General features: G+C 40.3%; 1 protein-coding gene across 1 annotated transcript in view; it reads left to right on the top strand.

Annotated features, from left to right (window-relative positions):
* Positions 1 to 2,462: 2,462 nt before the first annotated feature.
* PLCG2 (phospholipase C, gamma 2 (phosphatidylinositol-specific)) overlaps positions 2,463 to 12,727 on the top strand; it is a 47,865-nt gene continuing 37,600 nt past the window's right edge. Inside the window, 1 exon segment of the mRNA XM_010075462.1 lies at positions 2,463 to 2,658. Coding sequence (XP_010073764.1) covers positions 2,463 to 2,658 — 196 coding nt within the window.

Here is a 12,727-nt window from a genome sequence, read left to right as displayed (position 1 = left end):
GCTATCTTGTTAGAGGCTACCCTGTGATAATTTAAATTATTATCTGATTAGTTCCAGGGAGTCAAAAAGGATCAGTTACATTCTGGCTAAAGTCTGCTGATGCTTACTACCCTTAAAGGTTGTCAGCTGCCTCTCAGTTGTAGGATTGGGGTGTATATATATATATATTTTTTTTTTTTCAGTATTATAAGGAAAAGGTACTGCATTTTCTTACTACAATAACAAGCTTATAGATATTAAATACTATATAATCTGTGTAATGCTCTGCAAAACATGGAGTAAGACATGGTTCCTGCTCCAGAGCACATCGGGTTCACTGTGGGCACTGCAGAGGACACCACCCTGCAGGTAAAAAGGGACTGTTGTTTGCTTCTCTGTCAGATTAAAAAAAAAGTGTTTATTGGAGTGGTAGAATTTAAAAAGGGATTGGAAAGATTACACCAGGCAGCTCTAAAGTCAGACAGATTGCACCGAAAGCAGTTAGTGGCACGATGTTGAAAGACAGTTTTGTGGTATTAATGAGAGAGAGCAGAAAAGAGCGCTGCTCCGTGAAGAGCAGGTCAGGAGATAGTGACATGGGGTGAGGGGGAGGAGGGTTGGAAGAAGTTACGAAGGGGAAGCGAGAAGTGGCATGGTCGAATTAGCTGTCAACACGGAAAGTGAGACTGCTTGTGATGGAGAGTAGTGGACTGAGCAGAGAGGAAGAGAACCAGAGGAGATGCTGTGGCTGGTGGCTGCATGTGCCCAGAGATTGTTTAAACCTGTCCCGCTCAGGGATGTGGTTAGGGGGGATGGTTGGGAACTGCGTGGCAGCAGCTTCTGCTGCTGGTGTGAAAATTATACACTTCCTTCTTTGTGCATGGATGCAAGAGCAGGTTCCAGGGCATCCTGTTTGTAAATAATCTCGCTGAGGAGTAATCAAGCTTGTAATTTGCCGTTTGATGCAATGGTGTGTAGTAGACCAAAGCACAGAAACTTGCTAATATTTATGAGAGCTGCTGCGTATTCGTCTCTTGGTTGGCTGTTTTGTGCCGAGATGTGTCCCGAGTGTATGTGCACAAATACCTGCCGCCTGACCGGTGAGTAAGGAAAAGTACACTGTGTAGGAGAAGCACAGCCACAAAGTTTTAAAAGTGCATAAACTGAGACATTTTAGACATAGCCAGACATTTGTTTCAGTATTTGTATTTACTCATATTTTCCCATCATCCGTTTTAAATTCCCATATAGGTGAGAGTGTAAGAGTTTATGCAAGCCGATGTAATTATTTCTTGTGTTACATTGTCATTGGATTGCTAGGCTTCAATCATCACTTCTTAGCTCCTCCTGATGTAGTATCAAGAAGACAGCAACACTGTCTGCCTTTGAGGCTTCTCAGATTTCAGGGTTCTCTTCAGGCAGCAAATTGATGCTTCTTTAGTAATACAGGTCAAGAAGAAGAACAAACCTGCTGGAGTTCACCATGGGGACAGCATTTTTGGTGTCTGAAGATAGCGTTGGGAATATGACAAAAAAAAAATCCTGGGAGAGAGAAGGATTTTGAGTGTGATTCAGATCTGTTGCAAATACCTCTTTTCTCATGCTGATAGCTAGATTGTCAATACTTAGGACAAAATGGATTTCCAGATGTTTTTTTACAGTTGTGGAAATTATCCTCAAGAATGAAAGGTTTAACTTCCACCTTGCATAGAGCTCATGAGGTTTTTAGGGAACCTAATTCTACAAATACCGTAAAACAATGAAGAAATTCCTGTAGGAATGGTGATTTCTGATAAGAGCTACTTCTGTCTCAGTGTCAGTTTCACCAAAGCCTATGGGGAGTTAGGCCCCTTATTGTGATTTTTATGTATTTGGGCTAAATAGACCTTTGGTCTGGAACACTGCGTGCATCTGTGTTAGAAGTCTGAGGAAGCAGTTAGTGGTATAGTGCAGGCAGAAGAGAGGCATTGGTCTTGCTGAGAAATTTAGATCACAATTGCATTGCATGCAATAGCTCCTCCACTCAGCTCTTCATGTTTAATAGATTTTGCAGCAGCGTGTCACCGAAGTGTCACTGGTACTGCCCTCTGTGAAGAATGTTTGTACTTTCAGGATAAAATAGCAAGGATGCTGTTAATGTTAGCCATGTATCTGCCTTGTATTGAGTGGGTAGGGGTGTCTGTTATAATTAGAATCATAGAATCGTAGAATCATTAAGGTTGGAAAAGACCTCAAGGATAATCAAGTCCAACCCAACACCACCTAACTCACTAAACCATGTCCCTAAACACCATATCTACATGTTTCTTGAACACCTCCAGAGATGGTGACTCTACTCCTATTAGGTAGCTTTAACTTACACAAATGTGATTTTAAAAGAAATAAAAATGTTCTTTTAAATATTGAATTTTCTCCCTTTTCTTTCTTTTTTCCTTTCAGGATACTGAAAACCGTAAAAGTTTGATTAAAAAAAATCAACAAACATGCCCAGAAAAAGTATGGATTATAGAGTGCTGCCGGAGTACGAGAAAAGCCAGATCAAAAGGACCTTGGAGTTGGGAACTGTTATGACAGTGTTCAGTCTTAAGAAGAGTAGTCCAGAAAGGAGGACTGTTCAAGTCATAATGGAAACCAGGCAGGTAGCATGGAGCAAGACAGCTGACAAGATTGAAGGTTTCTGTGAGTATTTGCAAAGTGTACCTGGAGTTACTAATAAATTGATGTAATTGCCAAACATGGATTTAATGAGCATTTGTTAAGATAATGAACCTTTTGGCTGAACAGTTTGGTAATTTGTTAAGAATATTCTAAATTGTTGCAAGTAGGTGAAGAATCTTCCAGTTTGGCAACTGCTCTTTACAGAAGCTGAAAACTGAATATTTGCATCTACTGTGGGGTTTGGGTTTCTAAATTGGATAGTGGGGAGAGTTCTTAAGCTTTGGGACACAAAAATAGGCTGCTAATAGATACAGAGGACAGAGACCAACTTTTATACTTTATGTTAATACTTTTCCTTTGGAAATTAAGAAAAAAAGGGGTTTTTTTCCTCTCTCTAACTGCCCTGTATAGTGTTGGGAGTTTTGGATGTCATAGTGCTGCTCTTCTTGCTGGTGAACTGTAAATGTGTGAAGGACACTCAAAACTCCTCTAAGACAGAGTTGCTCATAGTTATTATGAGGACCATTTTCAAGCTTGGCTAATATTATTTTGGAGTTGATTTATGTTAAGCCTCACAATACTCTTATTGACCTGTGCAAGGGAGATGTAGGATTAGCTGTACTAATATAAATGTTTAGACAACCCCATGGCTCCAAAAGTGTCAGCACTGCATATTTTGAATTGCGTTACTCATTAGTTCTACTAGTACTATTCATTCCTGCCCACCTGCAAGAGAGGGGAAGGAGCAGCCCGTCAGTATCTGCTCACACCCTTCCTGAATTGTCCTAATGGTGTTTGTAACCTGTGCATGAACTATCTGTTTTCCTGTAGAGCTGTGCAGCCAAGAGATGTTCAAGTGAGTTCTTGGATGGTATTTTGATTTTCATGAGGCCACGCTAGCTGTTGAGCTTGTCCAAGCTAATCAGACTTGCTGAAGGTGGCAGCTTTTGCTGTGTGTAACGAAACTGATCCTCTTGTACCATCTGCGTTTCTTGGGCTTACTGTGATTCTGCTGTTGTAAGATGTAATTCTTTGTAGAACCAAACAAAGATTAAGTTAAGGGACTGTGGAGTGTCTTTCCTTTATTTTTAGCATGTAAAGTTAGGAGAGACTGGTAAACTAGCACCTTTCAAGAAAAGTTCAATAAAATTTGTCCATATTTTCCATTTTGTGGGAACTCCAAGTTTCCTTCTAGATGAAAGGGGGAAGATTAGCAATGGAAGGAGAGAGGCTGCCTGTCCTGTATTGTTTTTCACGTTTAGTGGAGGCCAGAAAGGTTTTTAGTGCAGCTACTCTTTTAGTCACCTGCTAAGACTGCAGAGTACCTTATGTATGCCTTTCCTATATCAGCTGGGTCCAACATAACCCATTGCCAAGACTGAAAAGGATAGAAGGGAGCAATGCACTTTTGAGAAATGTTTTTATTGTGGATGTTTGGCATGCAGGGTTTCATTAGTGTATTAAAATGAATACCAGCAACATGTGCTCCCTTATGCAGGCCTGCAGAAAGCTATGCAAATAGCTGAAGGAAGTAGGTCTGAGCTAGATGTGACTGTGTTCACCGTGCTTGGGCTTTTTTTAGCTCTAAAGTCACCTGAGGGAAATACTTGTAGATGCTGGCTACAAAATTTTGGAGCTTTTTCTTCTGCCTCTTACTTATTAACGGCATTTCTTTGTATTCTGTGTTGTCCGCATTTTAAACTGTTAAAGATAACCTAAAGTTTGGTAGGTGGGCTATCGAACTGCTTGTGGGGCTCAGAATCTCAGCGCTGTTGTTCCTAAGTTACCTAGGTCATGAGTGCCAAAAAATCGGTTTAACTTCTGGTGACAAATATTTTTCCCTTGAGGACTTGTTTTTTGCTTGTGAGTTGTTGTTTTTTTACCCCCCCGTTGTGCTTTGTATGTTGGGTGGTGTTAATAATACTTCATCAGATGACCCATGCTTTGAAGCCGTTGTGGTTTCTTTTTTTTTCCCTGTTTGTGTTCCTTGATATGCACACTACCTCTGGTTTCAGTGGAGCCCCTGTAATTTATTTCAGTAGGAGAATTTTGCTGTTTCTTGGATGAGAAGTAAGTTTTGGTGAGCATTGTAGAAGTACTGCCCCATGGATAGACAGACCTGGCGAAAGGTTAGTGACTCTGATGCAGAATGCGTGGGGTCTTGGTGAGTGAGGGTTATAAATAGGAATGGTGTTTCTGACTGTGTGGGAAATAACTTTGAGGTGATATTTTCATAGCCTTATATTAAGCAGATAACTTACAAGGCTAGTCTCACCTGTCTGCCCAAATAGTCATCTGGGAGAATGAAAGGCTCCTCCAGAGCAGAGTTTAGTTCCTGCTGTGAATTGCTGTCTGCTGGAGTCTCTTGCTCTGGCCATTGGATACATAAAAAGCATAATAACACCAGCTTCCTAACTCTGAGGCAGTGTGGGGTTTTTGTGCTTGGTTTCTTTCATCTATACAGTTGGCTTAAGTATGGGAGTTCTGTTGCAAAGCGTTGTAAATGTAAAAATGTAATTTGAATGTTGAGAGGAATTTTGAGTGTAAAAGTACAGAAATAAAGGAGCACTTTTTGCAGGGCCACGGGTCTAAAACCCATGGCACTGGTTCTGCAGCTGGTATCAGAAACCATTGCCAGGGAAAATAATCAAATCTCTTAGAAGGTTAGGGTGGACCACAGTCTTCTCCCTCCACTTTTCCTTGCTGCAGCACAGCCTGACTTAGAAGCTGCCTGGTGCTAGGGAAGGCATTTGGCAACTTTGATTATGTAGCAGGGGAAGGTGTGTGGTGGGGGAATGTGTTATTCATTGAGCCTGTCACTTCCTTAGGGTTCTGCTGTGTATTTTTATTTTGTGTTTACCCTTTATAACTGTGCATGGGTTGGCGTGGTGGCCCTTGGGTCACACACACCCTGTTTTGTTTCTTCCCACTTTAAACTGTCATGGGCTGGCCACACAGTGGACGTGTGTTGTACATCCCCATGGTAGCTGGGGGTCATTTCTGCCTCCACATCAGCTACTCTGCTGCGCTGTTGCTTTGCTAGGATACCAAGTGGCCCACAAACAACTGTACTGTCATAGCTGAGATAGCAGTGGAGGGAACTACCGGCCGGTGGTGAAAGGCAGAGGGGAAAGAAGGGGCGGCCAAGAGTGAGAAATGCTCGTCAGTACTCTGCTAACAGACACGTCTGTGTGAGTTGGCACCTGGGGTTTGCTGACTGAGAGAAAATTTCAATACTACCAAATAAGGCCTCCCAAATTTCCTCATGTTGTGGTACACACATTTATATACACGTGAATGAATTAGGGCCCAAAGAGGTTATGGTATTTAAGCTTGTAGAGAAAGTCGGTGTCAAGGTGTAAATCCCCAGGAGGCTGATCCATAATGGATATTGCATTCTTTATCGGATGTGAAGTGCTTTAAGGACAATTATTAAGGGAAAGTCTGTGGTAAATAGAGTTTGATTAGTCACTGGAAAATACACGACTTTCTGCATGCTCTGCCACGAATCGTTGTGTTAAGTGATGATTCACAGCCAGGAGAATTAATTCTCCGAGAAATCTGTGGTGCCTTCCTTGAATGCGCCGGTGTGTGTAATGCAAGAATGCGTGTTTCAAGGCAGATTGTGTTGAGGATATAGGATGATTTATCTTTTTTGATTACCTAGGGTTTTTTTTTCATGTAAAGAGATGACCTTCTTTTGTAAAATTATTTAAACCATGTTTTAATCCCTTAATCTTTGGAAAAGAAAGGTCACCTGTCTTTTTTGATGTTCTTGATTTATTGTGAATACTCAAGAAGAAAAAATTCAGTGACCATTTAGTTGTGCAAGCAGGCAGCAAGAAGTAGGTTTAAAGCATTGAAGAGCCGTGTTTAGAAAAAGGTCATATAATATGTCAGCTGTTAAAATGCCCATTCTGTATGTAGACATATCTACATGTGCATAGGTAAGGTTAAGGCATAGGTAAGGTTAAAAGAGGAAAGTGAATAGATGTGTTAATTTATTCTGAAAACTTCATGTTTCTCAAAGGTTGAAATACCTGAGTTTGGGAATGGCAGAGATGCAGACCTCTTGTCAATGTAATTGCAGAATTACAAAGCAGAGGAGTAAAGGCTACTTAAATGGAGGCTTTTGATGCTAATTATATGCCTCAGTATAACACACAGTAACCATTTCTTTTTTTCTTCAGTCCAGACCTTTATTAATGCAGTAGGACTGTCTTACACCTATTTTCATTTTTAATAGAAAGCTATGATGGACAATGCATGACATTTTATTTTAGGATTAACACAGGCTGATAATTTCACATTGTCTCTCTTCTCCTGTTTTTTCTGTAATATTTTTCCAGAGTTTGTAGAACAAAATGACTGTGGCCTACTTTTTTAATACATTTGCCATCTCAAATTCACTTAGTGTTACTGATCTTTCATCTAACCTATGAAAAAGAATTATTAAAGATTATTAAGATCACTTGAGATTTTCTTCCTGCTCAAAAATGAGATTTTACAGAATTTGTCTGCTAGAATATGATTTCTAAAAAAACCCCATAAAAACAAGTTGGATTTTCATGTTTCACAAGTATATTAAGAAAGGGAGTGAATGGAAACAAAGAACAAACTTAGTAAATTCATGTTATATGTAGAAGTAGAACCTGTGGGAGCTGCTCTGTTTTTTCTTGTTCTGCAAGATTGCACTGTGTTTGTTTTCAGACTGTATTACATTGCCAGGCAGAAATCACTAGCTTCTGCAAAATGTTGCACCTGGATACTTAATGATCAAAGCTCACCGAAGATGCAGTGCATCTATAGTATAGTCATGTAGGTAACAGGACCAGATCAGACCTCATGCAATTTACAGGGTGATGTGAACCTAGGTGAGGGCTTGTAGCTTGGGTTTTTTTTGTCTGTTTGTTTGGGGTTTTCTTGTTTGTTTGTTTTGGGTTTTTTTTTTTCCCCCCATAGGTTAAACAGCTAAGTCATGTAATTAGTAGAATTGTTAATGCCAATGTGAACTTCCTCTGTGGTGGAAAACTAATTTCTTTCCCTTCCTTTGGAGAAGATGTTGTAAACATTTACAGCATCTGTACCTTTCTGGGAGAAGTGCTGAGTATCTCTACAGATTCTGCTGAGGAGTGTGAAATGAGTGCTTCTTTTGGCTTGAATGTTAGGCTTGACCTTCCTAGTTCCTAGTAGTGATTTTTTTTTTTTTAATTTTTTTTTTTTTTTTTTTACTGCTATCAGAATTTCTTTCTCTCTGGATTTCCTTACTGTTTCAGACATGAAGTAATAAGTACACTTAATGCACATTGAAAACCCCAAGTCCATATTCTGTAATTTTCTTTCTGTTTCATATTCTGAATACTGTTAAAAAACAGTCTGTCACTGCAAAAGTTAATCCACTTCTTGGTCTTTGTGGAGTATCTTTTCAAAGGAACATTAAAATTCACTTTTTTTTTTCTGCTTTGTAATTGCTGTGTTTTGGCTGTTATGCAGGGATCTTTGTGTAAGTCTTCAGCTGAGTATTTAGAGCTTGGTTTCTGTGGTCACATGAAAAAATGAATGTGTGTAGCCTTTAGCTGTTTTCAAATAATTTTTTTCCCTTTAGCAGCTCATTTTTGCAGTGTTTAATGCTAACTTACAACGACCAGACTTCCTGTCGTGGCCAGTTAGTGAAACGGGGTTGGAATGAGGTTCATAGACATGAGCACCCCTAATGTGATTGATAAAAGTGAGTGCGAGATGCAGATACTCCAGTACACTTTCCCTAAAGTCAGTTTTATTTTTGGTTTGTTGCATGGAGTAGAATGTAAACTTTTATGGGCACGTATGTAAATTTTACCCTATTCTTATCTCATTTTGTGAAGGCGCATTTTAATTTTTAGTGTGAGACCAATAGCCATTTGAGATGTACGGCTCCTGAAATTCAGAGCTCAAACTGGGAAGAGCTGTAATATGTTGTTGCTCTGCTGAGCAGTCCAGTGAGAAGTTATTAATTTAATAGTAATTAGTTGTTATTGTACATGACAGCTCTGTGTGACCTGATTACTTAAAAACCTGTGGGTTTAAAAGGTGCACTTCTCTAAACCTTATGTCAGTCACACAGCTGTAACAGTCCCCAGAGGACCCCTTGGAAAGGTAGTCGTGTGCTTTCTCAGATGCACCACACCATTTCTCATATTTCATCCTTGTAACTGTGCTTTCAGATAATTTTGTGGTTTACCTGTAACACCTTCTTTGGGCCACTGAATGTCTCACTAAATTTCACCATTTGTATGAGCTGAATTACTTTCCATGCCACATCTGTACTGCAGGAGATTTCTGCTTTCAACAGATTTTGTCCATCTCTGAGAGAAGCCTCACCATGTTCCCTTTAGGGTTGCACAGATGCGTGTTTCATTGCTTCTCTGAATAAAACCGGCTGTTAAGGCACACCTTGTATAGTTACTCTTTCATTCTGCAGAAGTAAGAACAAAGCCATTGTCCTCACTAGCCACCGTGAAGTACATTTGCGAAAGGATACTTCTGCAAAGGGCTTTCTTCATTCACTGAGTGCTCATTTGCGCGTAGCCTGTGTTGCAGGGGACAGTTTCTGCCTTTCCAAAATGAAACCTTGTTTGGAATATTTTGTAATGCAAATTGCTGAAAAAAAAAGAAAGTGGATTCTGAAAACTGGTTCTTAAGTGCAGAATGTTGCTATCTATATATACACATGAAAATGTGAATATATTCATATAGAGAATACCCCCCCTCTGTCTCGGCCCACAGCCCTCAGGTGGTCAGAGTCCCTTATTTTCCTCTCCGAGACATTGCCAGTAGTTTCCCTTAAACCTTGTTGAGACTTACTGAAAATACCTGAAGTGAATAATGCTCATGGCCTGATTTCTGACTCTGTAAGCCTCCTTTGAATCTTTGTAGGCTGCTTCTTCTCATCCATTAAGTACATAACTCTCAGATTTGATCCAAGCATCATTTGTGGCCACAGACACTGAAAGACTCCTGGGGACTTCAGGTCTGACTCAGGAGCCTTCTCTTACAAGACTCTCTAGTCCATAATGCCAGTCTCAGTTGAATTTTTAAACTGTTTATCAGGACTTTTCTGCCAAGGATACCTTGCTAGGTTGACACCCTGTAAGGTTTTCTGACTTATCCCATTTGTACACAATCTGTCTGACTTTCCAGCCTAAAATTGCCCTATTTGACCGATACTGATCTATGCAAACACGCCTTCCTCCAGTGAACTTACACGGGCACTTCCAGCTAAGGTAAGGTGTTCTGCTGTTGGCATTGGCTGGTTGTAAGCAGGGTCCATTCCCTAACCCAGTTGTCTGTTTGCGTGCTGAACAGTTTCACTCCCAGCCAGAGGTGGGTGTTGTGTGAGCACAGAGGCAAACAGAGGCAGAACTTCTTTGAGTAGCAGTGCTGGTTCTCTTCTTCTGGAATGAGGAGCACAGTATCGTTGTGTACAACAATGTACAGTTTTTTGCAGTTCTCCTGTTCCCATCATTCCCTACCTGTGCTTACCTTATGTCTTGTCCTCTGCTCAGCTTGCACAGCACCTACGGTAGTGGAATCCAAGTTTCGTTTTGCCGTCTGCCTCTAAGTGTAACTGAAGGAAAAGTAACAGCAGTTCATACCTGTATGTGATCGCTACTGCCAGGTTATTTGAATGGAGATCAGTGGAGATGTCAAGGATCAAAAGTTTATTGTGAAGTTTGTGGCAGTAAAGATCTCTAGCAGGCAACTCTGGAAGGCACTAAGCAATTAATCTGTGCAGTCTTTGGAAAGTAGCTATGTGGTAGTGTAATGATCCATGGAATTCACTGGTTTGCTGAACAATACACAACAGCAGGAGCTGATGTTCTGCAGCTTCAGGCTCTGAGCTCCCTTGAATACTGCCTGTCCAGATCAGAGCCTGAAACAGGATGGTAATTGAAGGTGCCTTGGAGTCGGGTCTTGTTAAAGAGCCACTTGAGGGAGTTGTCAGAATCAATAGGTGACTGATGAGGCTGTCGAGGAGATCCTTGTAACCCGTGGAAATAACCACATAAAAGAATGGATGAAATGTAAACTAGTATTGTAGGGTTTTTAGAGTGGCACTAGACTTCTAAACTATTTGTCTGGGAACATGTTGGGAGTGTCCTCCTTCTCTACAGATTTATGTTTCCTTGGGAGATGGATTAATCTTCTTGCAGTATTTTATGGAAATTGCACCAGCCAAGCGTATTGCATTTGATCTGACACTGCAAGCTGCATATGTCCAGGTCTGTGCTTTTTCAGGTGTATCGGGCACCAGGAATATCTGTCTGTGAAGCTGGGTCAGAACAGGACTCTGCAATTTACACTTGGGACTGAAAAGGAGGAAGATTCCAGGATTTCAAGGCAGTAAGAAGATGGAGTTCCTGAGACGCTGTGCTTGTTGTTCTGGCACAGGAATGAAGTTGCATTTTAATTTTTTCAGTAACAGATTGTGCTATAAAAAGTTCACAGTAACTGCATAACAGCTAAGTTGGTACAGTTGATTTACTAATCTGAGTCTGAAACATGTTGCAGCTTTTCCTGGCCTATTCCATTCTTGGTTCAGTTGGGATCAGCCATTCTGAACTTAGTAGGCACCGTGTGGAGGGTGCTGGGTGACTCCAGCCTACCTGGGGATGCAGCAGAGCTTAGCACGAGACCAAAATTTATGCTTGCTGTGCATGTCTCTTTTCCCCCTCTGATTTTCTACCTTGGATTTTCTTCCAATAATACCGGATAATACATTGTAAACCACACTATAAAATGTCATTAAAATATATGCAGGTAGTTTCTATTAATTTTCTGAAACTATAACATGTATTATATCTTTCTGTAAAAGTCTAAAGGATGTTTAATAAAACTTGTGTTTTGTACGTGTTTCATACATTATTTAAACATAATTATATCTTGCCAGAATTTTGTAGGACATATATAATATGTTGCCTAAAAAGTGCAGGAATGTATAATTTTGAATTTGAGGTGGTTTTATATTAATACATACATTTTATTTTCCAAATTTTGTTCTTTTACTGGACCATTCCTCTGTTTACAGAATGTTTAGCAGTTAGGATGTAGTAATCTCTTTTTCAAAGACCAGTTAGAGTAACAATAATGTGGTTATCAGTGTGAAACCTGTGCATGCGAAAATCCTTATACCTGTATGTGTATATATATATACACACACATTCATACGTTCATTCAAGAGAATGGGATGGTAGGGTTGAAAGGTTGTAATGCAAGGAAAAGAAGTGTAGTGAGTATATGTAACTGAGGGGAGACATTGAGTAAGTTTGTGTGTTTGTTTCAGAGGTCAGGATGAAGTAAGAGCCACTTGAAATGACAACAGCAACGCAGGTTGTGAAATCTGTTTTATCGCTGCTTATAGTTTATATTTCAGAGGGTCTTTGTGGTGTGGTGTTTCATAAGTGTGGATTTATGGGGGTCTGAAATGAAAGGTGTGCTTCTCTTTGAAGTTAAAACTGTGTTTTGAACCAGGGATTTATTGGGTGAAGGGAAAGCAGAAGAGGTGACTGGGGTTGCTCTTGCCCATGATTAGAATGAGCCGGCGTGGTGTACAGTCCAGTACCATTTACTGCAGCCATACAACCTCCTTCCCTCTCCATTTGGGTGCTTTCTTTCTCAGCATCCTGATTCTTCTCTGCCAGTATTAATGTGAATTGGTGGGCTTAGATAATCTTTTTTAGATGGTGGCATTTTGGGATGGATGTTTGGACACTTCACTAGGGATCTGAGTGAGACTTGGGATGGTAAGGGGATCAGAGTCATCAGTAGGAGCTTTTAGTTGCTGTCATTTATGGTCATGTTGTGAATTTATTTTAGGAATTTGCATCTAAATTTAGGGGCCTTGGCCAATCAGATATACAGATTTTAGGAGCTGTTTTCAGGGTTTGAGAGGGTGGCTCTATCTTGAAGCTAGTTATGCTTGGAAAAATAAGTTCAAGAAAGATGCTTATGTCATATGATTAGTTCAGGTTAACCTTTGAGATGCCATTTTCCCAAGGTAAGTTGTTTAATGACTGGGAGAAAGGAACGTCTGGTGGGAAGTTTGGCCTTG

The sequence above is a fragment of the Pterocles gutturalis genome, unplaced genomic scaffold, assembly GCF_000699245.1.
Source record: "Pterocles gutturalis isolate BGI_N339 unplaced genomic scaffold, ASM69924v1 scaffold26657, whole genome shotgun sequence".
Taxonomy (NCBI): domain Eukaryota; kingdom Metazoa; phylum Chordata; class Aves; order Pterocliformes; family Pteroclidae; genus Pterocles; species Pterocles gutturalis.
This window is presented reverse-complemented; position numbering and strand designations above follow the sequence as displayed.